Source organism: Prinia subflava, chromosome 19 (assembly GCF_021018805.1).
Source record: "Prinia subflava isolate CZ2003 ecotype Zambia chromosome 19, Cam_Psub_1.2, whole genome shotgun sequence".
NCBI lineage: Eukaryota > Metazoa > Chordata > Aves > Passeriformes > Cisticolidae > Prinia > Prinia subflava.
The window spans coordinates 2,140,133-2,165,980 of NC_086265.1; the positions used below are offsets into that span (position 1 = coordinate 2,140,133).

Here is a 25,848-nt window from a genome sequence, read left to right on the forward strand (position 1 = left end):
AAGTGGAAAAGAGAATCTCAGATCAACACATGAAAACAGCTGAAGGGCTGTGACTTCTCAGAAGTGTAAGAAACCTGCCCACTGCTCCAAAAATAGGAGGGCACAAAGGGTTTACTGTCAAAAGAAGTTTGTACTCTAGGAGAAGAGAACTGGCTTGAGAGGACAACAGTCCATCCATGAGGATAATCCCAACCCCGCTGCAGCCTCTGGGCTGGACTCGCCATCTTCTTGAAGTCAACTCTGCACTTGGCTACTCCAAACACAGAGTATAGAGCTTAAAAATAATTTATTACCTTTTGTTTTAAGTAACAGCCACTTTTTGTATGCTGTAGAAGTACTGATTTTATGTATCTTTAAATGTTTACATAAATTGTTTACAAAATCCAAGAATGTTTCTCCATAATTTTGACCTATCTGTTCCATAATTTAGAAAACCAAGGGTTGCTCATAATTGCTGCCAGTAAAACAAGAAATGCCAGAAACAGGCCTTTAGCAAGACTCTGGGAATACGGTTCTCCTGGAAAAAACAAAACAAAACAAAAAAAAAGTGTGTGTGAGAGCTAGATTTTAGTTTATACAACTCAAAGATACAGATGAAAGTGTATGCAAAAGCATTCTTTCAGACTAAACTCCCCACATCTAACTATATTTCAAAGAAATACGTCCTTTCCTTTTATTGTCTATAATTTTACCTGTGTAAAAGCGTGTCAGCGGGTAAAGGAGTTGGGGCCAGCACACCTCATTTTGGTTGCAGTCAAACTCTGCATAAATCTTCTGATACCTGGAATAAAGGAACCTTTTGGTCAATGCAATTCATGTTACACCTGCTGAATGAGAGGTTATTAATGTTTTTACCACAACTACCTTGTCACTGGAAGGGGTGGCTGAGCTGGAACTTCAATGAACTGAACAGAGGCTGTGATGGGAAGAAAGCTGAGGGTGTTTCTGCAGCCAAGCCCGCACTGGAACTGCCAAAATACTGTTGAGTAACTGTAACAAAAAACATAACTATGGCTTGAGGAAATGGAAGTTTAGACCCCAAACACACAGTATTTTCAGGAGGTTGATAATCCCTGGGTTTTCCACATCGTACAAGGGGAGAACTTGCACAGTCTGGAATGAGATAGAACAGAATCCCACTTATTTGATAGGGATTGACTTGGTGGAGGGGGAAAGTGTTTGCAGAGTGCAAATTCCCTGTTTCAGGAAAGAATAAGGCATTTATTTAGCACAGCTCCCAGGAGCTCTGCAATGGGGTAAGCCAGAACACAGGACAATCTTGTTGCTTCCACCACTTGACTCCTGATGGGATGCCCTGTGTATGCTTGCTGCTGGCAAGATCTTATGTTTTATTTAATATTTCAGTGAAATATAAAGATTATCTGCTTTTAATCATTAATTTTCTCTTTAATTTTCATTTCAGAGGGAGAAAGGCTAACCTGGTTTTGATCAAAGGAATTAGGGGCTGCAAAGTGAAAAGCATGTAAAAAACCAGCAACAAAACCCACCCTTTTTGTTTGTAAAATTAATTTGGGATATGTTAGGTAAGCAAAGCTCAAAATGAAGCATTTATTTGTCAGATAGCCAGAGACACAATTCACTTTACCTGATCTGCACAGCAAGAATCTGCTGCTGGGGAATCCCCTGTACTGCTCCCACTTTAGCAAAGATGATGCGAATATTCAGGTTTGCAGGAATATCTGGACAAATCCCTTTTAAGCCTCCAGTGCTCACATTAGAACTGAATGGATCTAGACCTATAAAGGAGAACAGAGGGATTTAAATGTAAATATTATGGAAAATGTTATATATTGCATAATTAGATTATTCTCATAGCCCAGTGAAACACTGGTAACTGTCACACAGGAACACATTAAAAATGTTTCTTTCAATAAAAAACACCTAAAGGAGTTATTTATCAATGGATAAACACCAAGTCATTTGTGTACAGGCTAGCAGGAAAATATGCAGTATCCACAGATATACTGAATTATGTGCCTGTGTGCACACATATATGGATGGATGGATGCAGACACACACATCACTAGCTTTAGGTATTTGAAATTACAATTTGGATTTATTTTGACACACTTTATTTATTTCATGGGATTATTTAGACTACAAAGAATAACACAAGCCTCACTTACGTATAATTTCCACCCAGTCATTTAGGTCACTGTAACTGGAGTTGTCCCTCTTTCCAATGTGAGTAGCTTGTATTAATGCATTCAATTTCTCAGTCACATTTCCTCTGCAAAGTAAGAATGGAACATCACACAGAATGTAAATCTGTAAATCTGTAAACCACTCTGGGTTACCATATTACTGTATCCTAAGGTCAGCTGAAAGATGTTACCCCACAACAAAAATAAATTATTGAAGGGAAGAAATGGCAAAGTACTGCAGCCAACACAAGCCTCATTTGAGTAAAGAGTGAAACCATTATTATGATTTCCCATCAAAAACAGAAGTGAGACTATTAACCACAGAAAGCTGAAAGACACACATGAATATTTAAAATGAATGTACCAGTGCTGATGGGAGGCACTTGTGGACAGACACCTAACAATCAACAAGAGGGATAAACAACTCAGCTTGTGTAACTCACCTCAAAAGGCTGCAATCTTCATTAATATCAACTTCCAGAATGCACCCAGAGTATGAATCTACTCCAAACAGAACTGGTCTGTAAGTGGCTGATGCACATAAACCTCTGCCAGCTGTGAAATGGAAACATCTTACTTATTTTGGATCTCTAGCTTTCAATTTTGTGCAAAACATCAAACATTAGAATGCAAACTCAGCGTGGTAGAGTTCAAAAACAAATACAGGTCTAGTCAATTTTCCAAGAAAGCATTAAAGGTTTTCTCACTGACCTCTGAAAGTTTGGGAAAGAAAAGCAAAATCTGGCAGAGATTTTTAACTAAAATATGTTTTAAAAAATCCAAAAACCAAATAAAGCTCCAACATTTCAGCACTAACTACAATTGAAGTTGCAAGCTTCCAAGCCAATACCTGGCTGCCAAATGCTGAGGCTTCCAAGAGGATCTGAAGCATTCAGATTTGCAGCTCTCACTGGTTTTCCAGCTTGGTACCCTGAACAGAGAAGGGTAAATTAAGAACACTGTAGAAGAATCTATAAACATTAGCAGTGTTTGAAATGTCATCAATCTTGAAGTAAATGACATTTCCATTACAGTGGGAATGGCCTCCCTTTAAATAATCAATATCTATGCAACAAAAGCCTAAGAACCACTCACTGCCACTGGCAGTGCAGTAAGGCAGGAAGGTGAAGGCTGGCAGCATAAAAAAGCACAAAAGAAATATAAAATGTAATCACTGATAAGAATCTGTACAGTACTTTTTTTTTTTTTTTTTTTTTTTTTTTTTTACTTTTAACAGGCAAAATAAATATTAATACCTGGATTCTCAAACAGTTCTTCTCCATTAGTACCATTTGCACTCAGAAATTCAACTGTGAATCTCTGTGTCAGGATTTCTGGGGAAAGAAAGAAGTATGACTTTTAATTAAGTAAATTGGCAAAATGTATGTTCTATGTAGGGCACAAACTTCTGTCTTTTATTAGTGACAGAAGATTCAAATTAACACAAATTAATGGAAATCAGCCCCGTACTTTTCTTTTCCAGAGTCCAAGGGAAATTATTTTTAAGAAGAATTAGTAAATAAGAGATTCTATCACAGAATTTCCATACAGAAGACAAAGAAATAAATAAAAAACCATTAAAAAAAATGTCATGGTACCTCCATCACATAAACTTCCAAGGAAGACAGTGACATTTACTTGCTCAATGTTCTTGTCTTTCCAAAGGAATTTATAATGTTCTGCAAAAGTTACATTTTGACACAGAACTTCAGCAGCAAGGTTTTCTGGCAGAAGGAAAAAGAGAAAAGGTCATAATGAAAAACATTCTAATTAGAAAGCTCTGCTACTGCAGCTGAGAAAGAACACATTAAAACCTTGGCAAAATTCTGGAAATGACAACATTCATCTTTTTGAGAATTTATTTTACTGTTTCAATGTGCAATGGTGCCATCCCCGTGCATGCAAGGTAAGGAACCTGATTTCCTGACCAACTGTGATGAACTGGAGTAAATTAAATTTACTTTTTCAGTCTTAGATAACATACAAAAATCCTCCTAAGAATTGCAGCAGGTAAAAATTTTAGACATCAAAATAATCTATTTCTTATACAATCCAGGTTAAGTAAGAAACATCATTTAAATGGAAGAGACCTACCACTTTCAGTGATGAATTTGTCCCTGTCAGTGATGGTTTTATAGACAACATTTTGTTGGATGAAGTCTGAGAACAAAAAACAAACAAAGACTTCTGTTTTCAAATCCAAGGTGTAATTCTAGTTGTTATGAAAACTGAGTAGGAAATAGTTAGAAACTTAATTTTGGTAAAGACCCAGACTGTTTATGTATTTTGAAAGCACAGCTAATTATCTGTGGGTCTTACAGAGGTAATATAGACTAACAAAATTAGACAATTATGGAGCATAAAATAAAATATGTTCATGCTGTTAATCTAGCTCAAACTCCAGAATGACTCTCCATAAGTACAGGCTTTTGTAATGCAGAGAGTGGTTCCCCTCTTCTCATTAACTCTAAAAAGCTGATGCTGCACCCTCCTGACAGAAAAAGGGCTCTGCAAGTCTAAAGTGGGTCACCAGGAACAGGTAAATGGGGGACAAAGGCACCTCCCGTTATTCCTTACCTCCTAAATCTTGGGGAACAGTGGGACACTTGCTAGAAGGTCATGAGAAACAGAACAGAAATCCCCAAATGCTGAACTACGGCCACCAGATAACACAGATGTCACATTCAGCAACTGTGCCAACAGCCCTGGGGTTTGTTCTGTTCCAGCAGCTCTGAGAAACATGAAACACATTCCTGCTTGGATTTCTGCAGCATACCTGCAGTGCCACTGTTTATCCTCACGTCATGGGGCAGGCCTTCCTTGTAAGACTCCAGATTGGTCAGGCATTTGACATCAAAGTTGTGGAGATAGGCCACGGGGGCATTCCCAACGCACTGTCCAGCCAAGGATTGCTGCGGGTGGGTCACAGAAATCAGGATTTTCTGGCACCTTGCTTTTCATTTGAAAATTACTTGTTAGTGAAATGCCCCACGTGTGCACTGCAGCCACACATAACACTTTAACAAACAAGTTATCTGATGTTATAGAAACACCTCAGCCTCTGGCAAAAGAGAGATTAATGTTTTAAAAGAACAGCTTTAAATGTGGTTTCGATGTACATCATGACTTCATCTTCATTTGTGAAAATAATTATAACCAACAAGTGTGTCACCTTTTGCAGGCATGGGCAAGGGGATGAGGAAGGATAATGTTTACTTTTAATAATGACTTTGTGGTTTTGGTTTGGGTTTTTTAGTTGGTTGGTTGAGGGTTTTTTTGGTGACAAACACACCTCACCACTTCCCAACATCCAGTTGGTGAAATTGGATGCAAAGCCATAAGGAGTGTGATGCAGGGAGTGCCAAACAAACCAAGAGGAATCAAAAGCTCAGAAGCACCAAGTGATTACCTGGGGAACAGTGAAATACTCATCTTCCTCTGTTATGATTGGATCTCCTTCTCTGTAACCAGTGAAAGGTTTCCCAGGAGAAGTTTGTAGAGGGATCTTAAATGAAGGAACTTTGGGTGTAGAACTGCAAACAAGTTTAAAAATTAAACAGTGCTCTGCTCTTTACCTCCCAGAAATACTTACAGATTTGCTTTCATATCCCCTTATAAACTTCTTCATATACCCTTCTTATAATCTTACCAATGATATTTCTCCCCTTGCATTTAAGGTTTACACCCTAAAATACTAATTTTAAAAAGTAACTTTCATTATAAAGACAGGTTATATTTTTGGTTGCATAATGTCCATTCTGAGAATGTGATGAGAAAATAAATTTTCATAAGACTTACGTAGAGCCATGATAAAAATAGCCAAGAAATGGTGTGTTGTCTAGAGAAGACTGTACACAGAGGAAGGGAAACCACTCAGGGGTGTATTCCATGGACTGGGAAGAGCACAGCTGATCATAAGGTGGATTTACATCCCCACCAAACACCCCAGTGAAACATGATCCACTGAACAACTGCTGCAAGTCTGGTGTACAATCCTGAAAGGGAAAAGAATGGTCACTTTTAACAAGGCAGTTGCAACACTTTTGGCAATATAAAGCCAAAGTTACAGGTAAATCAAGCAGCTTTGCAGAGAAAACATACGTACTTTTAGAAATACTGGAATATCCAAACATCTGGCCCATCTAGTCTGAAGCATTCAGTACCTCTCTCTCCAATCCAAGAGAGTCTAGAAACTTTGAAAACACTTAATCCAAGTTTAATAAGAAATACATACCAGATCACAGCAACAACGAACATCACAAGCTCCAGCTGTTAAATTACAAGGACAAGAGCCCAAGGGCTTAAATGCCTGGTTTGGGATGATAGTTGCATTTTCTGTAAGAGAAGTAGAAGAGAAAATCAGATTAAGTGGAAATCCAAATTAAGTGAAATCCAAATAAAAAGACCACACACATGGCAGTTTATTCTCTGTAGAAACCTTTTTTTAAATTCCACTGATTGCTCAGTATCTCTTATTGCTGCCCCAATCCCAGTTTTCCCATACAGAAAGGAAAAGAACAGCACTTACCTGACACATTTCCTGTAAAGGAAGAGTTGGCAAATATTTCAGCTTGAATCAGGAGCTGTGCCAGCATCACTGAACCACGGCAAGCCAAAACCTGGAGTGTTTCCACCACGCACAGAGGTGAGGGGCAGCACTCGGTGGCGTTGGGCAAACACAGCTCCAGAGTTCTGGTGAGGCTTACAGTCACCTTGGAAATGTTCTGGAAAAACAGAAAATAAAATTTGACAGCTCTGATAGCTTGTATTAAATTTCTCTTGTCTATACCATTCATCAGCTTCTGAGAGAGAAGTGGAATAACAGAGGAATCAGTATTTTACATACCACACCACCTGGAGTTACATCCAAGTTCCAATCTCCAGCTCTTTTACTTCCGCTGCAATTTGCAACTTGCAATTTTCCTGTAACAAAATAAATATTTTAAAGGTATTCCACTGTCATTTAGAAAAGACTGGGAAATGAGAAGTACATTTAAACTCCTCTTGTGCCTTCAGGTACACCCTCAGGCCCAGCTGATACAGAACCAACTCAGAACTAAGGGGTCAATCACAGGAATGTCTGAAATTCCTGTTTCTGGAACAATTAAGACACTAAATGACATGCATTACCATTTCTCTAGTAGTTTTTGTGTCAAAAATATTAACAATTCAAACATATTTATTTAAGTGGGGAAATGAGGTTGAAGTGTTCTTACCTGTCTCTGCATCTCTAGGACTTAAAATTATAGAAAAATTAACTCCTGAAGAATTGCCAAGAAAAAATGAATTGACTCTGGGCCCTGACATATGAATAAATGAAGGCTGAAAGACTGAAAAAAAGAGAAAGAAAGAAGTTGATTGAAAAAGTTAACATAGACATACAGATCTTGTACTTGGGCTATATTCTTACACTCTTAAGACTTTAAATCATCACAAACAGAAGAAAAATACCATGTAATGCCTAGTACAGGGTTGTATTTCCATTCTTACCAAGTGCTGGAGGAGTGGGTGTAGTTTTCTATGCCACAAGTTTACATCTGTGAAGATGCCCAGTAAACAGGCAGTAAAATAACATTATAGCACTTCCAGCCCATGGAGATACTACACAGCTCAGGCAATACCATATTTAGCATTTCTTGCTGACTTCAGCTTACACTTTTTAATGTCTTGGGGCCATGGATTGTGCCAGGGATGTCCGGCTAACTGCGATCCAGGAACTGCGGGCTCCTGCCACTGTGTCAAGTTTAGGGTTCGGAGTTGGAAGTTTCACTGCATTTTCCTTTCCAGACTTTGCCAAGGTTGAAAGGTCCGACACAAACTGCTCCACCCGCCCCCTCTGTGCTGAGCAGCGGCAGAAACTCCACGGCGAACACGCTCGGGTTTGGCAAGGGCGCCCAAGACGGAGCCCTGGGGAACCCTCAGGCCCTGCGCCGCCTCCCCTCACGCCCACCCGGGCAGAGCCCGCCGCCATCCCCACACCCCCGCCCGTCCCTCGCCCCCGGAGGCCGCCACTCACTGCGGCCGCTCACGCATTGACCCACCGGTGTCCCCGGCCACCTGCGCGGGGCAGGGAGCCGCCCTCAGCAGCAGCAGCAGCTGCAGCAGCAGCGCCCCGAAGCCGGCAGCCCCCATTGCACTAAGGCGGCCGCTCGGCCGCCATCTTGCACCGCCGGAGCGGCGCCATGGCAACGGGGGGGGCGGGAAGCGGCGCCATGGCAACGGGGAGGGCGGGAAGCCTCCTCACGGGAAAAAGGGCGGGAGGCCGCCTCACGGGAAAAAGGGCGGGAAGCCGCCTCACGGGAAAAAGGGCGGGAGGCCGCCTCACGGGAAGAAGGGCGGGAAGCCGCCTCACGGGAAAAAGGGCGGGAAGCCGCCTCACGGGAAGAAGGGCGGGAAGCCGCCTCACGAGGAAGGCGGTCAGGGAGCGGTGGTGGTAGCGGGACAGCTCCAGACCCTGGGCCGGTCACAAACGAACAAAGCTAACAACGCTAATGAACAAGTTCTAAGTGTGTGAGCAAAAAAAATAAAGTTTAGGGCTGTCAGACCCGGAGGAGGGCGTCAGCATGGTTTGGGAAGAGGGAGGTAGTATTGATTGTGAACACGAAAGAATGCAGAATTTGTGGACCACTAGATCTGGCTGGACTTCCAAGTTAAGGAAGAAACTAATAAAACCCGTAATTGTGCTGAAATCAGATCCAAGCAGGTAAAAGGTAATTCTGGTAGGAGAATAGTGACCCAAGAAATACCCAAACCCAAAAGAAGAGAGAAACTGAGCATGTGGACTCAAATTAATTAGAATGAGAAGCAAGAGAATCAACGAATAGGCATTAGAGTACTAATTAATAAGATAAGTATGTAACTTGTAGCAAATAAACACTAATCCCTTTGTCTGCTAGAACGTATAAATAGTTAATTTACATAACTGATGTACATTTTATGGAGCAGTTCCCATCTATCTCAATGAATAAAATAATGTTCATTTTCTAAGCTTACAAACTGGTTAGAGAGTTTTATTTCCCGGTTTTTGGTGCCAATCCCAGACATGTCTGTCCCTCAGCTTCTCTCCTGATTCCTCCTGGACCTGTCCTCCCTCACCCGTTGTCAGTCACATCACACCAAGAGACTCAAACAACAAAACTCCAAAAAATCATGTAGTTCCCCCTTAACTGTCAGAGCAATATCTGACCACAGTTGAAAAAGAGACAATCTTTATTACAAAAGTTTTATACAATGTAAATTATAAATACAGCCTTCACACAAAATGGCTTTTTTCACCAAAAAAAAAAGCTTGCCTTGTTAGGTTGGCAAGCCCAGAAAAAACTGGCACTGCAGCTGTTAGTGACAAAACCTGATGTGAATTTTGTCAAGACCTGACAAATTCCTATATACACATTGGGAAGGAAAAAATAACTCGTTTTCTATGTGGAAAAAAAAAGTCCTCTCTATTCCTTTCAGGAGAAAGGTTAAACTGCCAAATGATACAGTTCTCTTTAGAAGGTGATACTGTTTGTTTCCTTAAATGAAGAAGTACACAGCAGTCCTCCCTGCCATAAAAGACACCAATCCAAAAGTCTTTGTTCTTGTCACATGTCAGATGGAAACCCTCATACTAAAAATAAGAATTATGCCTGTTATCATATTACAACTACATTTCTTGTTGTCCAGTTTCAAAATAAAACCTTGAAGACTAACCAGCTAGTCTGCATTTACTGATGTTATTTCAAACAACGGGAGGCCTTTTCATTCACAAATGAAGAGATATCAAATTGAGAAATACCACAAGGCCAGTACAGTCACAGGAATATGTGAGTGCACATGCAGGGCAATTAGCACCTTTTTTTTTTCCAAGTGGCTCAGAAACCATCTTGAAAATGATGACTCATATTGCTAGGAAGAAGTTGAAGTCCCTGAACAACACATTCTGATCTTACACAACACTAGGAATGGTCACTCTTAACTTTACACCAACATATAGAAGGAATAAAAGCTTTCTTGAGTTTGAAAATTAACTTGGAGGTGTGAAACTTTGGAGTGGCCAGAATGCCCTCAAATTCACAGGCTGTGTCTCTTTACCAGGATGTAACTTCCCGTTCCTCTTACAGTTAAGAATTAGTATCTAAAACAGCAAGATTACATGGTAATACAGTGATTTGTTACTTAACAGGCTGCATAGAAGACATACATTTTAAATATTTATCCCCTAAGAAACAAGTAATAGCACTGCATACAGTTCTCTTTCATATCCAGTAGAAAGTGCCATCAGTTTCTCAAGTAGGTTCCATTCCATGGAATTACTGGAGGAGGTAATGATGTATTTACATAATGTTGCTATGCAGCTACCTTTAATTTCTTCTTCTTTGCTTTCATAACAGGTGGCAATGATATTTTGAAAGCAGTCCTGGAAAAAAATATGGAAAAGCAACTGTCAGATACACTGAACATATTCCCACACCCACCCCTGAAATACAAAAAATAAACACTCACTCGCAGGTACTGCAGATAGGACTGAAGTTGCAGAATACTGAAAAATCAAAGAATTTGCTTTCACTAAAACAGGTCATTCAAATGTAAGAAATCAGCCTGTTAAATATTCATAAACTTACTTGACAAGCACACAGAGCACACGTAGCCAATTTCAATGAGGTTGCGATGACAGAAGCAGGCAGCTCTGTAGTCAACATGGACAGGAGGTGGAAGGACGAGCTGTGATCTCTGCTCTTGATCAGGGAGAAACACCCACTGCATGGATAGAGAGGAGTATTTTGTGAATTGAGTTGGTATTCCTGTATTATCTCGTCAGTGAACCGAGTTACATTTCACATCTGACACACCAAAAACACCGAAGTGTTCTTTAAGTGACTTACCAACAAATACTGCAGAAGAGATGGCATGTGGGGCACTTTCAAATATATTCCACCTGTAATATCACAGGCCTGCAAAGCAGAGACAATGCTCAGACTGTTGTTTGGTGACATTAACAGGGCATTTAAAATATCCATGTACTGCACCAGACCTGCTTGTCGGAACTGTCAGACCCACTGAACATATTTCCACACCCACTCTTGATTAAAAGAAAGAGCTGAAGAACATGTTGAACTGTTGAATTATTTATGAGTCCATATAAATGGCAAATAAGAACAGCAAGTCTGTACCTGTTGTAGAAGACCTGAATCAGAGTCCAAGACACAGGCATCAATCAAAATACTCTGCAAAACATGAAATGCACAAAACCCAAATTTAGCCAGCACCCACACAGCCCTGTCAGTGTTAGTGTCATGATAAATGCAGTATAAATTATGCAATCATGAGAGAAATTAACTTTTGTGTTATCTTTGCACAGAAATAAAAGATAACATAAATGGAAAAAAGGCCAGCTTCACCTGTTTCTGTGCTGCGAAGATCACATTCATGAAATTCATGTATTGCAATGCGCTGTCTTCTGCAGCTTTTATGACCTAAATAAAAACTCAGACTCGTTAGCCTACATATATCACTGGATTTCAAGGCTAAAAGAAAACTGACAGCAAAAGTTCTTACCAGAATCCTTGATTTGATTTCTTGATTGGCTAAGTATTAAAAAGAAAGAGAAATGCATCAGCACGTTGTTTGTATCATGCCTTTAATTCTGTGGCATCTGACACCTCAGAATATACTGGATGTTAGATCTAACAGGTCAGATAAAATATCTATATGAAACTATTTCCAGTCTCAGTGACAATTATCTATAGACTAATTCCTCTCAACCTCCAGTTACTCCAAGGAAAATCCAGTTACAGTTTTATTTGCACACAACAGAAAAGGATGTGGACTATTGATCAAGCCCTTTAACTTTTTTTTTTAATTAGGCCACTTCAAATGATCAGAATAAACCTCTACCTGTTAGTGCCAATCTTGGAAATGGGGATGTGTCCAAACAGGCACATTTGTTTGTGTGTGCATGTGCATTTATACCTGTTGTTCAAATTAAAATATTAACTCAGTGTTGAAAAGAGGTGTTACCTTTCAGGTCTTTGCCCATCTTGTTGATGTCTGCATAGCTGACATTAAGGAATCTACATTCCATTCTTGGAAACAACTCCATGATCCAACCACACATTCACCACCTTGGCCAATGCACATTTTGACAAGCACAAGCCACAGCTATCAGGCAAATGTTTCAGTTTTAGGTATTATAACAAAACAAGAACAGTAAAAGTTAGTATTATAAGAATCAGTCTTAAGAACACATAAAGGCTTTGAAGATTCTGTGATCAAAAGGATACAACAAAGTGCTTTAGCAAGTGATCCTGCTAACAGGGTTTCTGTTTGCTGGCCCTTCATGTCAGCTGCAATACAAGAAAAAGTGTGAAAGTTACTTTTATTTATAAAAACAGCTAATGAACTTAACAATACAAAATACTACTCGTTTTTATCTTTGGCAAATAATACTAATGCAGAGGCCTGAAGTGTCAAACATAATAAACTCATCTACTTTGGGCATATTAAAATTCATATGATGAAAACAGAGGACATTTCTGCAACTCCTTGACAGTCCAAGTGTTTTGCAATTCTGCATATTAAGCTTAGAATTTTCTTCTCCTTACTCTTTGTCATGAGATCTTTAATCTCTTCTGCAATTGCGTCATTTATTGCTGTTAATAATTCATATTTTCCATCCTTGCTGCCGGAGCAATTGGATTCCATGGAAGGGCCTCCCTCTCCAAAGGGATCTGCAGCAGCCCAACGTTTCCCAGGGTACAGGAAACGGCTGAAACAGAGGAAAAACAAAGAATTCACGTAAGAAAAAAATGCTATAAATGAATCAGCTGCAGATAACAATACTCTGAAGTTTAATTTAAAATCCTTTTAATATTTTAGGCATTAAAGAGGCTGTGTAAGGTAGGTGACCTTCAACTTAAGGTGGAGTAAAACCCACATTCAGCTCCCTCCTTTTGAGCATCTCTTAAGAGATCTGGCATGAGATTCTCTGGCTGCACGTGGGGTAGATCCTGAGACTCACAAATATCTGGGTGGGAAAATATCCCACAAACAGGGAGCTTCTTCTGCCACTTGCATTGTTCCACTCCACACATATCTACCATTCTCTCTCTGCCTATTTTTAAGTCTATTTAAACCTCCCTTCTGTCTTCTAAGTCTTTTAGTCGCTTTGTAAGTCAGTAAGGTTCTTTCCTGAAACATAGTTTCAGCTGATTTCTTTCTTCAAGACAATGATACATTACACACTTTTAACTTGGTTCCTTGCAATCAAACAAGAAAATCAGGAGACAGACACAGGAAATTAAACGTGTACACTGTTCAGAAGCAGCTCTACCTTTCCTGAGTGTGACTTGCTATCACAGCGAGTTTGTTGGTGCGATTCATGAGCAGGTGGGAGTTTCCCAGCACCATCACTGCATCGATGCATTTCGACAGGGTGAACTGCTGGGAAAAAAGAATAGAGCAGATGTAGCACAGTGACACTTACAGAGAAGCAATTCGGAAGGAGTCTGTGAAATGACTGCAGTTAAAAAAACTTGAAGATGCAGAAAGAGCTTTTGCTGTTAAAAAAAGCTCTAATGAATACAGATCGCTGCACAGCCATTTCAAAAGGTATTACCATACCCATTGTACCTGCTTTAGTTGACAACATTAACACAGTTCAGAAGTCAAAGAAAATGATACTATTTCCCCCAGAAATGGCCATCAGCACTCGCAGCTCCCGAAGGCCGTACCTCAGCCTCTCCCAGGGCCCTCTTCCCCCACCAGATCGGGTTGGTGTCGAGGACGACGATCAGCAGGCTCAGCTCATCATCTGCAAAGGGACCGCACAGCAGCGTCACCCCGGGCCCCGAGCACAGCGCTAAAGCCGCGGGACCGCTCACGGCCTCCGCCTCCCCACGAGGAGCCCGAGCCCCGCCGCGGCTCCCCCAACCCCCCCCCAGAGCACCCCCGGACCCCGCCGGGCCCCCCGGCCGCGCTCACCCGCGCTCATCGCTGCGGCCGGGCAGCGGCGGCTCCGGCGCCCGCGGATGACGCCGGGCCCGGCGCTCCTCATCCGGCACGCCCCGGCCCGGCCCGCCCCACGCCCGGCGCGGCGGGCGGAGCGCGGCGGAGCGGGATGAGCACGGACGGTAACGGGGGCGGCGATGGGCACGGACGGGAACGGGGCCGCGGGGCAGCCCCGGGAGCGGCCGGGCCGGGCAGGGTCTGACGCTCCCCGTTGCTTTTCAGATTTGATCGAGACGTTCAGGGCGCAGCTGAGGGACGACCCCGATGTCGCCTCGGCCGTGGCCGCCATCCGCGCTCTGCTGGGGTTCCTCAAGCAGGACCGAGGTGGGCCCGGGTTGGCCCCGCGGGGACCCCGCGGAGCCCCGGCTGTCCCCGGGGCGCGGCTCTGACCACGCGGCTCTGCCTGTCCCCAGGAGAGACCATCCAGGGCCTGCGGAACAGCCTGCGGGACGCCATCGACACCCTGTCGCGGGTGGACTCCTCGGTGGCCGTGTCCTCCGGCGGGGAGCTCTTCCTGCGCTTCATCAGCCTCACGTCCCTGGAGTACTCGGTAAGGGCAGCCCGCTGTGCCCCGCTGCTGCCGCGGGAGCCTCCGGCCGCTCAGCGCCCATCCCGCTCTCTCCCAGGACTACTCCAAGTGCAAGGAAATCATGATCGAGCGCGGGGAGATCTTCCTGACCAAAGTGTCTCTCTCGAGGAATAAAATCGCCAAGCTGTGCCACCCTTTCATCAGAGATGGTGCTGTGAGTAGGCCGGGGCAGGGTCGCTCCTGGGGGGTTTTGCTGTTGCTGGCAGTGAGGGAGGAAGAGTTTGATGGGGGCTTCTGCACAGAATTGCTCTGCCCAGCAAGCCGTGACACTGCTAACAAAAGGAAAGGTTTCCCAAGGCTCAGCTAAAGTCATGTGTGATTTTTTTTGTCGTGGCAGCGAATACTGACACACGCCTACTCCAGGGTGGTCCTCAGGGTGCTGGAAGCAGCTGTGGAGTCCAAGAAGCGATTCAGTGTTTATGTTACTGAATCACAGCCCGATGGAGCAGGGTGAGTATTCATTCCTTTGGTTTTTACTTTGGTTAACAGGGTAAGTTACAGCTACCACCTAACTTGTTCTGCCCTAAGAAAAGCTGCTAGGCTTGGTTGGAGCATTTCAAATGGCAAGTGTCACTCATATCACGTTATTCTGGACAAGTAAAAAAAATTTAAAAAATAATGGTAATTAACATTCCATACTTGATATTCTAATTAGTGTTATCTAGGTTTTCCTCAAAGGTTCAGACTTCTGCTCAGTGCCAGGCAACCTACTTTTCCCTTGGGAGATGGGAGAGAACTGCTTTATAATTCTCTTTAAGAAGTAGGCCAAAATAATCAGTATTGTGCTAATCATAGCAAAGTAAAATATACAGCTAATAATGTCATTTAAAGATGCCAAATAATTCCCTCAGAGCAGACACTGTTGGGTAAGTGAAGGAGTAAACCCTGCACACTGGGTTTACATGTCACTAACAACACGTAACAATTCCTTCCATTTCTGTACAATAACTCATTTTCTGTTCTACCAGCAGGGGAATGGCGGCAGTCACAGGCTTCAGTGTTTCAGACAATATTTGCCTAGCATTATCTTAAAAAAAATAATAATAAGGTCCAAACATTTTCTTTATTAGGCAAAAAATGGCAAAAGCCCTGAGGAAGCTGAACATCCCTGTGACTGTGATTCTGGATGCTGCAGTTGGGTAAGTCTGATCATAAATTTTAATATTTTTCACCACAATTCTATTTTGACAGTAAGACAAAATAAACTTACATGTAAGCAGCTTGTTGAAGCTCCAGGGATGTTACTTAGTTTGTCAGAGCCATCCAACAGGCCAAACGAGTTCCAGCTTTAGATGCACAATTAGAATGTGTCAGCTGCAACACAAGCATTTGATTTTGCATGTTGGAATGAAAGGAAGGACCAGACCTAAGAACTTGTACAGATCTGTAAAAAAGAACTGAGGTGCTAAACAAAGAGGCCACTCTTTTTCTCTGATTTTCATAAGTGTTGTCATTTTGTGGTTTCTTAAGGTATTTGCTAAATTATCACTGCTTAGTCCAAGTCCGATACATGAGAAAAGAAACAATTACAGTAATTCCAAGTTAGAGTTCAGCTTCTTCCAGCATTTACACAGTTGCCAGGGTCAGCTGTGCCATCTACTTAATATTCCTGTAGGTGAAATCTCACTCCAAGCATGTGGACTTAAAAGAGGTAGATGAAACTAGTGCAGAAAATTGAAAGATTGTTTGAATTGCTCATTTCTGTTCTGTTCAGCAAGTCATTTGTCCTATTACCCAGTAAGGCTTGGATTTTCTTCCCCCCTTTTTACAGCTACATTATGGAGAAAGTGGACCTGGTGTTAGTTGGTGCTGAAGGTGTAGTTGAAAGTGGAGGCATTATCAACAAGGTGAGTTTCTTACATCATTCTGTAAACTCTGGATTTTTAAAGTTTGGTTCCTTTGAAGCGTTTAAAGCTTTTTTGAGAAGTCTCTTCCATTTGGATTGTATCCAGTAAATGTGTGTTAACTGCTGGGAACTGGGCAATATTGTCAGGCAAGCACTGAGTCTGCAATGTTGTTTTCCATCTGTCTCCACAGATTGGCACCAATCAAATTGCTGTGTGTGCCAAAGCCCAGAATAAACCATTTTATGTGGTAGCAGAAAGTTTCAAGTTTGTGAGACTCTTCCCTCTCAATCAGCAGGATGTCCCCGACAGGTTTAAGGTGAGATAAACTCAACTCATCTTACCCAGCCAAGGTGCACAGTGGTGTGTCTGTGAAGAATTGTCTTCTAAGCATCCCTGATCATCTGGATCTCTGCTCTGGGGTATTATGGGGTTGCTCCGTGCTACAGCCAGGCACCAAACAGCAATAATTTGTCTTGATATTGATACTCTGTTCCTAAAGCAGTTCCTTTAGGGCACAGGAGCAGCTGAGGGTAAGAAACAGTTAAACCAATAAACTCCAGAACCTCAAATTGTACTTTTTTACACAAAACAAAAGAGCTGAGACCAAGGTGGCACCAGCCTGTGCACTCGACTTCCTTCAGTTATACCACAAACATCTGCTTGAGGCTGTAGCACTGCTCTTGCTCAGAAGAAGATTGAAGTTGCAGTTATGTAGTAATTAATGCTCTCTGTTTCCTTCTAGTACAAAGCAGACACTCTGAAAACGGGGCAGAACCTGACAGAGGAGCACCCCTGGATCGATTACACGTCCCCATCGCTGATCACGCTGCTCTTCACAGACCTGGGCGTGCTCACCCCTTCTGCTGTCAGTGATGAACTCATCAAACTCTACCTGTAACTCAGGGACTCCCTGCACAGGCTCTGATATCTCCAGAACTGTCAGGCTTCAAAAATGTGGAGGATCTACATGAACACAGCAAGGAAACATCGTTAGAAGGATTAATGTAATTATGGACCACTACTGAAAAACTTCCCAAAGTTATCACAGCTTCTAAAGGCCACAACTAAATTATTTTAAAGAGGGGTGGAGTATTTTGGTACTGTAAAATAAAACCCCTTATGGTGTATCCAGACTCATTCTGAGGTGTGCTGTTACTGATCTGTGGTATGTAATAACTTGAAAAAAACAGAATTAAAACATGCACAAGGCTGCTGATGGAATCCTGCAGCTCCTGCCACATCAGAGCGGTGTTTTTAGCTTTGTTCTCAACTGCAGGCTCTGTGTCTTTAGGGATGCCAGGTCTCTGTGAAGAAATTAGATCAGCTCTGTTCTCTGTATCATTTTTTACAGAAATCCAGTTTTATTGACATAAGCAGTTTTAATATAAAAATGTGGTCAGAGTAACTGTCAGCCTTCAGACTCCGTGTCCTCAGCAGTTTCTGCTTTGAGCCTTTGCTTGCCTGTTAGTTTCTTCTCAAACTCTTCTTCACTGATTTTTCCCTTTTTCAATCTTTTCAAGAGCCTTGTGTCATTCAGCAACTCCTCCATATCCTCATCTTCAATGTCAGAGCCCTGTTGGAAGTTGAAAACACCAAATTAAACACAACACCATAAGGTTTCCATTCTATACAGTAGAACACAGGAGATTACAAGCCAGAGTTTGCCAGGAATATCCAAGCAGGAAATAATATTCAATTCCTGCCCAGGCAAATGTAACTCTCAGCTACACTTGCTGCAAATTGACAAAAGCACCCTCAGGCCACACTTCTGCACCTCTGAGAAATAAAATTCCTATTACTGACCAGCATCAGCTGAGAAGTTGTTTTAGTGCTTGGCTTTAAAAACCTCTAAATTTTTTAGGCTTTCCTTATTCAAGTCCTAAAGAGGCATCAGTTTCAGCCCTAAACCTCAGGGCTCTCTGCCAGTGGAAAGACTACAGGAATCACTTTAAGCAGTTTAAGGGAATGGACACAGTTACCTCTTCACGCTTCCTCTTAGCTGTTATTTTCTTTTTCTTCTCCCTCTTGGCTTTCTGCTTTGACCATGCTTTGTTCTTTACAAATTTCTTTTTCCCTTGATTTTCCTCTCTTTCTTTTCTTTGTTCTTCTAATTTCTTTTGTCTCTGCTTTTCTCTGTTTTTATCCTTAAATGAAATGGAGTCTGTATTGACACTGACTGGAGTAAAGTCTGGAAAATGTTTTCCTCTTAGTTCAGGCATCTTTGGCATTTTTAACAATGCAAAACCTCTGGCAAGACTGGCAAAATCCAGATCTGTTGAAATAAAGATTATAAAGTCAGTTTCCTGCCGGATAAAAAGTTAATTTAACTGAGAAAGGAAAAAAACAGTCAACATTATTTTAATGTCTTGTTTGTACTCTATACCTTAACACTAGCAACAATACTAAGTCACTTTTACTTGTGCTTTTATCAGTTTGGTCAAGCTTCATATTTAAATGTTTTCTCTTGAAACAGAATGCTTGAAAAAAATAAGAGGTTTGTCAAAATCTGATGGTGCAGGAAGTGAATGTGAGATCCAAAATCAGAAGCTGAAGCTTGTGGACAGCACCACAAAGCTTTTGTTATCTGAGAAGAACAGGGGGAGGTACCAGCAGGGCTGGGAATTACCTTTGATGCGGAAAATCAGATTGCATTCGTGTTTGGCATAAGCCTGGACGTAGGACACGAAGGCTTTCATGCCTTTCTCAAACACTGCCCTGTCAGCCAGGGCCATGGACTGCAGCTTGGGAAGAAGATCCAGCACATCCCTCTGCGGTTTCATTTCCTGCATGGGACACTGGGAACCAGGAAATGAACAACACCAAAGGAAAAGTTCAAGCAAATGATGTGAAATGCACTGTGAAACATCAAACACTCACTTCTTGTCCAGTTAATCCTCAGTCAGCTTTGAGCCCCTTTCCCTTGGGTCACTCCAACACTCGAGCTGACCACCAGCCCCACACAGCAGCTCCTGGAGCTGAGGAGTTCTCACACTGCAGCTCCACAGGGCATCATCTTCATCTGCTTTATCAGGCTCTGGTCTCGTTAGGTGTCCAGAGAATTCACACAATTAACCCCACAAATGCAGGAGGCATGGGGGATTGTAGGAGTTACAGGTGAAGAGCAGAGAGGCTGCAGGGTGTGAGCTGCTGGTGGCAGGGCTGGGGCAGGACCGTGAGCCAGCACTGCCCTCCTGCAAATGCTCAATTCACAGCCTCAGGAACAAAAGGCCTTTCCTTACTCATTGCATCACTCTTACAAACCCAGTAGGTAACACTGGAGCAATCACATTCCAGTTGCATTTGGTGATTAAAAAGCAGCTCTTGTCATTTAATTCTGCACCTCTGCTAAAACATTACCCGCGTGTATGACCCCAAGTTCTACAAACTCTGATCTCAAAGCTCCTATCAGCAAGTCTGTGCCCTTGCTCTTTCCTGCCTTGGGGTGGAATAAAAACCTCCTCACCTTTTGGTTGATGGAGAGGAAGTTAATGTAGGACTCCTCCATGGGAAGCAGGAACACCAGGGCGCTGCCCACGTTGCCGATGCGCGCCGTGCGACCGCAGCGATGCACGAAGGCACTGAAACAACCCAGCAGCACAGCTCAGTTTGCTTTGCAGGCACTGGGCAGCAAAAGGGCAAATCTTGTGGGATGGAAGTACTAAATTAACCAACAGGAATTAGCAAAGTGTGGCAATCCTACTCGATTGTTAGGCTGAAGCAAGGGGTGTCTGTTTAGGGAGTGAAGTTCAAGCAAGTTGTAGGAAGAATTATGACAGCGAAAGTTAAAATCCATGGAAAAGCTCCTTTCCTGTGAGCTTTCAATGTCCCATTCCTTGAAGAGCTCTGTCCCTGCTCTCATCTCTGTTCTCCTTCACCCACTGTCACCTCTCACACAAAGCCTGACCCCAGAGTCACCTCTGCACACAGAGGTGACAATCACCCCTGACTGACACACACACCACAAAGTCACTTCACAGCAGTGACAACAAAACCTGCCCTGTCTCAGCCTCCCCTGCCCTGCATTACTTTGTGTGTTCTCTCAGATTAACTCCAGCGAGTGATTAAAGGTGTTTTCTGCAGTTTTTTGTTCCTAGCTGATACCTGAAGAGCACAGAAAAAGGATGTCAGGATCTGAAGCTGTACCTGGCACTGCTGGGTGGGTCATACTGCAGCACCCAGTGCACCTCTGGGATGTCAATGCCACGGGCCATCACATCTGTGCACACCAAAATGCCCCTGGGAAGAGGAAAAAGTGAATTTTTATTAACCTGTCAGCTGAGAAGAGCCAGCCTCCTCACAGCTGTGTGTCCTGCACCTTCACTGCAGAGTGAGCAACAAAAGAGTTTAAAACATTTGAGGTTTTTTAAGCGACAAAATATAAGGTAATTGAAGCTTTTACCAACTAAAATTCTACATAACATTATGAAAATTATTGTGATTTATATCACATTTCTAAGACAAATCAATTCCCTATTACAAATTCAAATTTTAAACCAGCCCTGCATCCAAGCAGAATGTATTATAATAAATGTTTAAATAAAAGACTTAAGACTTGAGTGACAATTTTAGCCAAACTGCCATGCTGTTCTTTTCAACAGCTGCTCTCACAATCTGCTGTAATTATTTTTCTCATAATATAAAAAGCTAAAACTCAGGCCCCATGCAATTAAAAAAATGACAGTTGATGATGCAAGAGTTGCAAAGCTGCCAAAGAACATTTGTGGGTAGGTTATAGCACTGTGTTGCCATGTTCTTGTTCATACACTGATAAGGTAATAGCCTGGATTTCCACTCTAATCAGGAAAAGCTTATTTTTCCTACCAGTTTGTTTAAACATCAGGGCTAATGTGTGATTGCAGCAAGTGAGTGCAGTGTGCTCACCCTCGTGTGCTGCCACGTGGATTATCTAAAGCAGGGTGGAGATGCTCCAGCCACATCTTCCCTTTGTTTGTGGTCACATTTGGGTACCTCAGCACAATTTGTGATATTATCCATTCACTCACAACCAGCCTGAGCCATCCTTCCACCCTGAGCAGCAGAAAAACAGCCAGACAAAGCCACCTCCCCTCACTCTTTTGCCTTCTGGCTGCTTCAGCCCATTCCCAGCTCCTCACCCTGGGAGCTTCCGGAACGCCGTGAAAATCTTGTTACGCTTGTGCTTCATCTTCCCATGGATGCTCATTATCTTCACCTGCTTAATTAAGGATTCCAGAGCCTTCCCATAGTATTCCACACAGGCACACGTGCTGTTGGGATAAAGACAGGCTTAAAAGCAAAAGGTTATGCTGCATTTTTAATCAGGTTTAGACAGTCAAGCTGGAGTTTCCCACACTCTTTCAAAAATGTATGTATTTTTATTTAAAACATGCACTAATTAACATATAATCATCTATAATGATTTACTTCAAAAATGCATAACATTTATGTTTTGCTTAATAACACAATCCTGACACGAAGCAATGATTAATCTCTTTTTAGGCATCATATTCTAAAAAATAGCTCTCAAAATTAATCACTTTGAAAATAGTTGTGTCCTTTGCAACAAAGGGCACAGTTTTGGAATTGAAGTCATTAAACACCAAACTGTTCTCACAATGAAACAAAAACAGAATTACCTGAAAAAGACAAGATGTTTTTCCTGTTTGTGCTGCCGAAGGAAATGCACCAACTGGTTAAATTTCTCATCTGCCTTGCAGATCTAAAAAAACACAAAAGAAAAACATAAGAAAATGGACTTTGGCTCCTCTGTTAATGTGATTGTAAGTGCGTGTTGGGGGTTAGATTTGCCTCTTTTTTATTTACAGAATTTTTTCTTATAAGTTTCTAAGAAACCCTAATGACAGTACTTAGCTGGAACAAAGAGAATAGTGAGCAAGACTTCAAATCTTATTGCCAGGAGCAGGAAAAAGGGAGAGGGAGGAGGAAGCTCTGTCAGAGGCCAGGCTCACACCATGTAGTAGTTCTCCAGGCGTGTTGGGGTTTTCTGGGTGTTGCTGGCTGCCATCCCCTTCTCCTTGACCGAGATGCGGACGGGGTTGCGCAGCCCTGCCCTCACCAGGTTCTCCACCTCCTGCGTCTGCGTGGCTGAGAACAGACCCGTCCTTCTCTGCTTGGGCAGAAAGTCCAGAATGGCATTTAGGCTGCAAGGAAGCACATGGGAAATGTCACTGTCCCCAGGCCTTGGGCAGAAAGTCCAGAATGGCATTTAGGCTGCAAGGAAGCACATGGGAAATGTCACTGTCCCCAGGTTTGAATTGCTGGAAGCAGGGGTTTACAAGCAGAACAGGCTTTGTGTCAAACTTCTATTGGAATAATTATCTTAACTCTGAGAGAGAGAGAAAAGAGAGATCCAAGGTGATTGGTTAAAGTGCTTTAAGCCATTCTGGTGTGTGAATAATGGTTTTAACCAGGCATTAGCAGAGATGTGCTAACATACATCTCAACAAAGGAAACTGTATTCATCAAGGCTCACATTTCCTGATCCTCTTGCCCCTCAGCAACTGCTTTGTGCAGTTACAGAGCAAAGATGAAAGAACAAAATGAACAAATCAAACTTTGGAGGTCACTGCAGGCCACGCTCCTTCACATCCATCACACATCAATTCACTGAAAACAGCAGAACCACCAGAATTTATTCTTTCAGTACCTTGCTTCAAAGCCCATGTCCAGCAGTCTGTCTGCCTCATCCAGCACCAGCACATCCAGAGCCTTCACGCAGCTGCCCAGGTCCAGCCCGTCTGCTTTTCTCCTGAACAGATCCTCCAGGCGGCCCGGGGTGGCCACGATGATGTTCCCCCTGTGGGTGCACACACAGAGCATTCCCTGAAACAGGGAGAGCAATCTGGGAGAACTCCCAGTGCTGTTGGCACAGCACAGCCCTGCCCCGAGTTCCTCAATAAACCAATTTTATTTTGTCACTTTTAACTGCATCCGTGTTTCAGTGCCTGTGAGGTGCCAGGGGATGGGGGAGATGCCCAGGTGAAAGCACATCCCCTGTTCAGGATATAAACAGCAGGTATAGAAAGCAGCTTTCGGCCACAGGAAATATTTGGTACCTCCATGCAAAACCCAGTGGCAAACAGGACTCCTGTAAAACTCCCTCATCGGCATCAGCACCATTAATTTCAGAAAATTAATGAGCAGGGAGCAGTGGAATATTCACTGAAGCTCTGCTCCTCACCCAAACAGCAGATAAATGGTGCTGATGTCACCTCTCCTCACTTGTACCTCACTGCAGGAACTCACCCCACAACTCCCCACCCCAAAAGATTCTGGCAGCACCGTCCCATTCCAGCACCAGCAGGGCCACAGCTCTGCAAGCCCTGCAAGGAGAAACCACAGCTCTGAGACAAACAAACAAACAAACAAACAACTCACCCATGCTCCTTAAACTTCTCAACATCTTCCATGGGGTTCCTTCCACCAATTAAAAGAATCTGACTGAAACAATCAAACAGAAAGATTTGGGTCATCTTTAAGTTTTGCTGGTTCAGGAGTGACAGAAGGAAGATGGAAATGATGAATTTTACCCACCTGAACATGGGGAAGTGTTTTGTGAAATGTGACAGCACCTCATCAATCTGAATGGCCAATTCCCTGGTTGGTGTGATGATTATGGCTCCAACCTGCACGTGAGAAACAGGAATTTGTGGGGAGAAGAAAGGAGGATTTGGGAAGAATCATCCCTTTCAATCTGAGTATGAGCAAAGATTCTGAGCCTGGTTTCAGACAAAATACAATAAAGTGTAAAAAACATCCACAAATATCTATGAAAGACTTTGTATCAATGTGTAAAATATCTCTCCTCAAAGGGCAGCATCTATTAATGACATTTAACAGCAAATGACAGTGAAGTTCCCTAAATGGATTCCAGGTCAATGGATGCCAAAAAGCATTTAAATCTCACTGCAGTGTCTCAGTGTATTCCATATTTTGGGACATCTTCCTAACCCTGTTCTGACCATGCCGAAGAAGCTGGATCTAAGTGCAATGAGAGCCCCCAATTTTATTTCCAAGTTTTAAACAGTTTATTGTTACTGTTACACCAAAGAGCTGGGCACTGAGTCACTCTATGTGCAGCCAATTTTCCTTATGGATACTTTCCTTGAAGCTCTCAAATCTTACTGGCACATCATAAAAATATACTGAATATTTTCATCTCACCTGCATTTTCTTTAATTTTTCTTCCCGTCTGAGAAGAATTTCCAGTATGGGGATGACAAACGCCAAGGTTTTCCCACTGCCTGTGACCTGTGAGAGTGGGAACAGCGTCAGCCCTGCCTCAGCTCCAGAGACAAGCCCGGAAAACAACGAGCTGGACGAAGGAAAAGCACTCACCGCTTCGGCAGCCACATCTTTGTTACTCATGAAGAGCGGGATGGTCGCAGACTGAAAAAAGAGAAACGTCACATGAGCAGGTGAAGCGGGGGTAAATCTCACAGAGGTGGAACTCCTCCAGACAGCAGAGCTCGCTGTGAGCATCACCCGAGCACAGCCGGTGGGGCGGCCACGGACGGGCTCCTCCCGCTGTGAACATCACCGAGCACAGCCGGTGGGGCGGTCACGGACGGGCTCCTCTCGCTGCCACGGGACCCGGTGACTGAGGCGACCCCGGACCGGCCCCGGCGCTCCCGGCACCGCCCGCGCCCTCCTCCCTCAGCCCGGCCTCCCCTTCCCCGGGAGTGCCGCGGGGTCCCGCACCTGCACCGGGGTCATTTGGTGGAAGCGGAGCTCCCGCAGCGCCCGCAGCACGCCCGGGCTGAGCGGCACCGGCAGCGAGCCCCAGCTCCCCTCAGTCACCGCCTCCATCTTGGCCCGCGGTGTCACCGCCAAGGCGCTCCCCCGGCCCGGGGCCGCCGCGCCGCGCTCTGCGGAAACACACACCGGGCACCTCCCGTTCCGCCGCACAGCAGTTCCGCCGTGCGTGGCGAAAAACAAACTTTGGATTTAGCAAAAAAATCCAATTTTTATGGAGAGCTGCCTAGGGCAGTAAGTACTTCTGCGGGTCTTACAGCAGCGCTGTGGCACCCGAGTACTCCCAACCTAAGATGTAGGTTCAGAGTTAGTTGATATTTATTCTACCTGCCCCCAAAGCGGGATGGACTCTGGATAAATTCCTGATAATTTAAGAAAGCAGAGAATCACAGAATCGTCAGGATTGTAAGAAAACTCTGGAGTCATCCAGTCCGAGCCCCGTGCCAAGGCAGGGGCACCTGGAGCAGGTGACACAGGAACAATTCCAAGTGGGTTTGGAATGTCC

At 43.3% G+C, this 25,848-nt stretch overlaps 4 protein-coding genes across 5 annotated transcripts; 1 reads left to right on the plus strand and 3 right to left on the minus strand.

The window, feature by feature from the left end:
• Nucleotides 1–269: 269 nt before the first annotated feature.
• TCTN2 (tectonic family member 2) lies at nucleotides 270–8,368 on the minus strand. Its single transcript, XM_063416319.1, has 18 exons — nucleotides 8,207–8,368; nucleotides 7,382–7,495; nucleotides 7,012–7,088; nucleotides 6,694–6,889; nucleotides 6,400–6,500; nucleotides 5,964–6,160; nucleotides 5,575–5,698; nucleotides 4,942–5,077; nucleotides 4,260–4,325; nucleotides 3,764–3,889; nucleotides 3,422–3,499; nucleotides 3,016–3,096; nucleotides 2,609–2,720; nucleotides 2,148–2,251; nucleotides 1,607–1,757; nucleotides 865–990; nucleotides 693–781; nucleotides 270–517 (listed from the first exon to the last, which is right to left on the minus strand). The coding sequence occupies exons 1-18, from the start codon at nucleotides 8,295–8,297 to the stop codon at nucleotides 411–413; spliced, it is 2,076 nt and encodes a 691-aa protein (XP_063272389.1). The 5' UTR covers nucleotides 8,298–8,368; the 3' UTR covers nucleotides 270–410.
• Nucleotides 8,369–9,356: 988 nt separating this feature from the next.
• Nucleotides 9,357–14,263, minus strand: GTF2H3 (general transcription factor IIH subunit 3). 2 transcript variants are annotated; one of them, XM_063416322.1, is made up of 13 exons: nucleotides 14,127–14,263; nucleotides 13,877–13,956; nucleotides 13,477–13,583; nucleotides 12,749–12,912; nucleotides 12,428–12,490; nucleotides 12,165–12,194; nucleotides 11,703–11,731; nucleotides 11,546–11,620; nucleotides 11,318–11,371; nucleotides 11,030–11,098; nucleotides 10,769–10,904; nucleotides 10,650–10,686; nucleotides 9,357–10,563 (listed from the first exon to the last, which is right to left on the minus strand). In XM_063416322.1, the coding sequence occupies exons 1-13, from the start codon at nucleotides 14,197–14,199 to the stop codon at nucleotides 10,494–10,496; spliced, it is 987 nt and encodes a 328-aa protein (XP_063272392.1). In that variant the 5' UTR covers nucleotides 14,200–14,263; the 3' UTR covers nucleotides 9,357–10,493. The 2 variants fall into 2 exon arrangements, with proteins under 2 accessions (XP_063272392.1, XP_063272391.1); XM_063416321.1 differs by having other exon boundaries at nucleotides 13,477–13,586.
• On the plus strand, nucleotides 14,204–17,722 carry EIF2B1 (eukaryotic translation initiation factor 2B subunit alpha). Its single transcript, XM_063416323.1, has 9 exons — nucleotides 14,204–14,275; nucleotides 14,376–14,477; nucleotides 14,567–14,703; nucleotides 14,780–14,896; nucleotides 15,080–15,192; nucleotides 15,813–15,881; nucleotides 16,514–16,589; nucleotides 16,780–16,905; nucleotides 17,332–17,722. Exons 1-9 carry the CDS (start codon nucleotides 14,263–14,265, stop codon nucleotides 17,485–17,487), a joined length of 909 nt encoding a protein of 302 aa, XP_063272393.1. The 5' UTR covers nucleotides 14,204–14,262; the 3' UTR covers nucleotides 17,488–17,722.
• A 149-nt stretch (nucleotides 17,723–17,871) lies between these two features.
• DDX55 (DEAD-box helicase 55) lies at nucleotides 17,872–25,438 on the minus strand. The gene is made up of 14 exons (XM_063416320.1): nucleotides 25,290–25,438; nucleotides 24,927–24,977; nucleotides 24,753–24,839; nucleotides 24,123–24,214; nucleotides 23,967–24,029; nucleotides 23,236–23,385; nucleotides 22,540–22,729; nucleotides 22,205–22,287; nucleotides 21,704–21,835; nucleotides 20,733–20,825; nucleotides 20,053–20,167; nucleotides 19,216–19,384; nucleotides 18,569–18,861; nucleotides 17,872–18,162 (listed from the first exon to the last, which is right to left on the minus strand). The coding sequence occupies exons 1-14, from the start codon at nucleotides 25,395–25,397 to the stop codon at nucleotides 17,998–18,000; spliced, it is 1,791 nt and encodes a 596-aa protein (XP_063272390.1). The 5' UTR covers nucleotides 25,398–25,438; the 3' UTR covers nucleotides 17,872–17,997.
• Nucleotides 25,439–25,848: the final 410 nt, after the last annotated feature.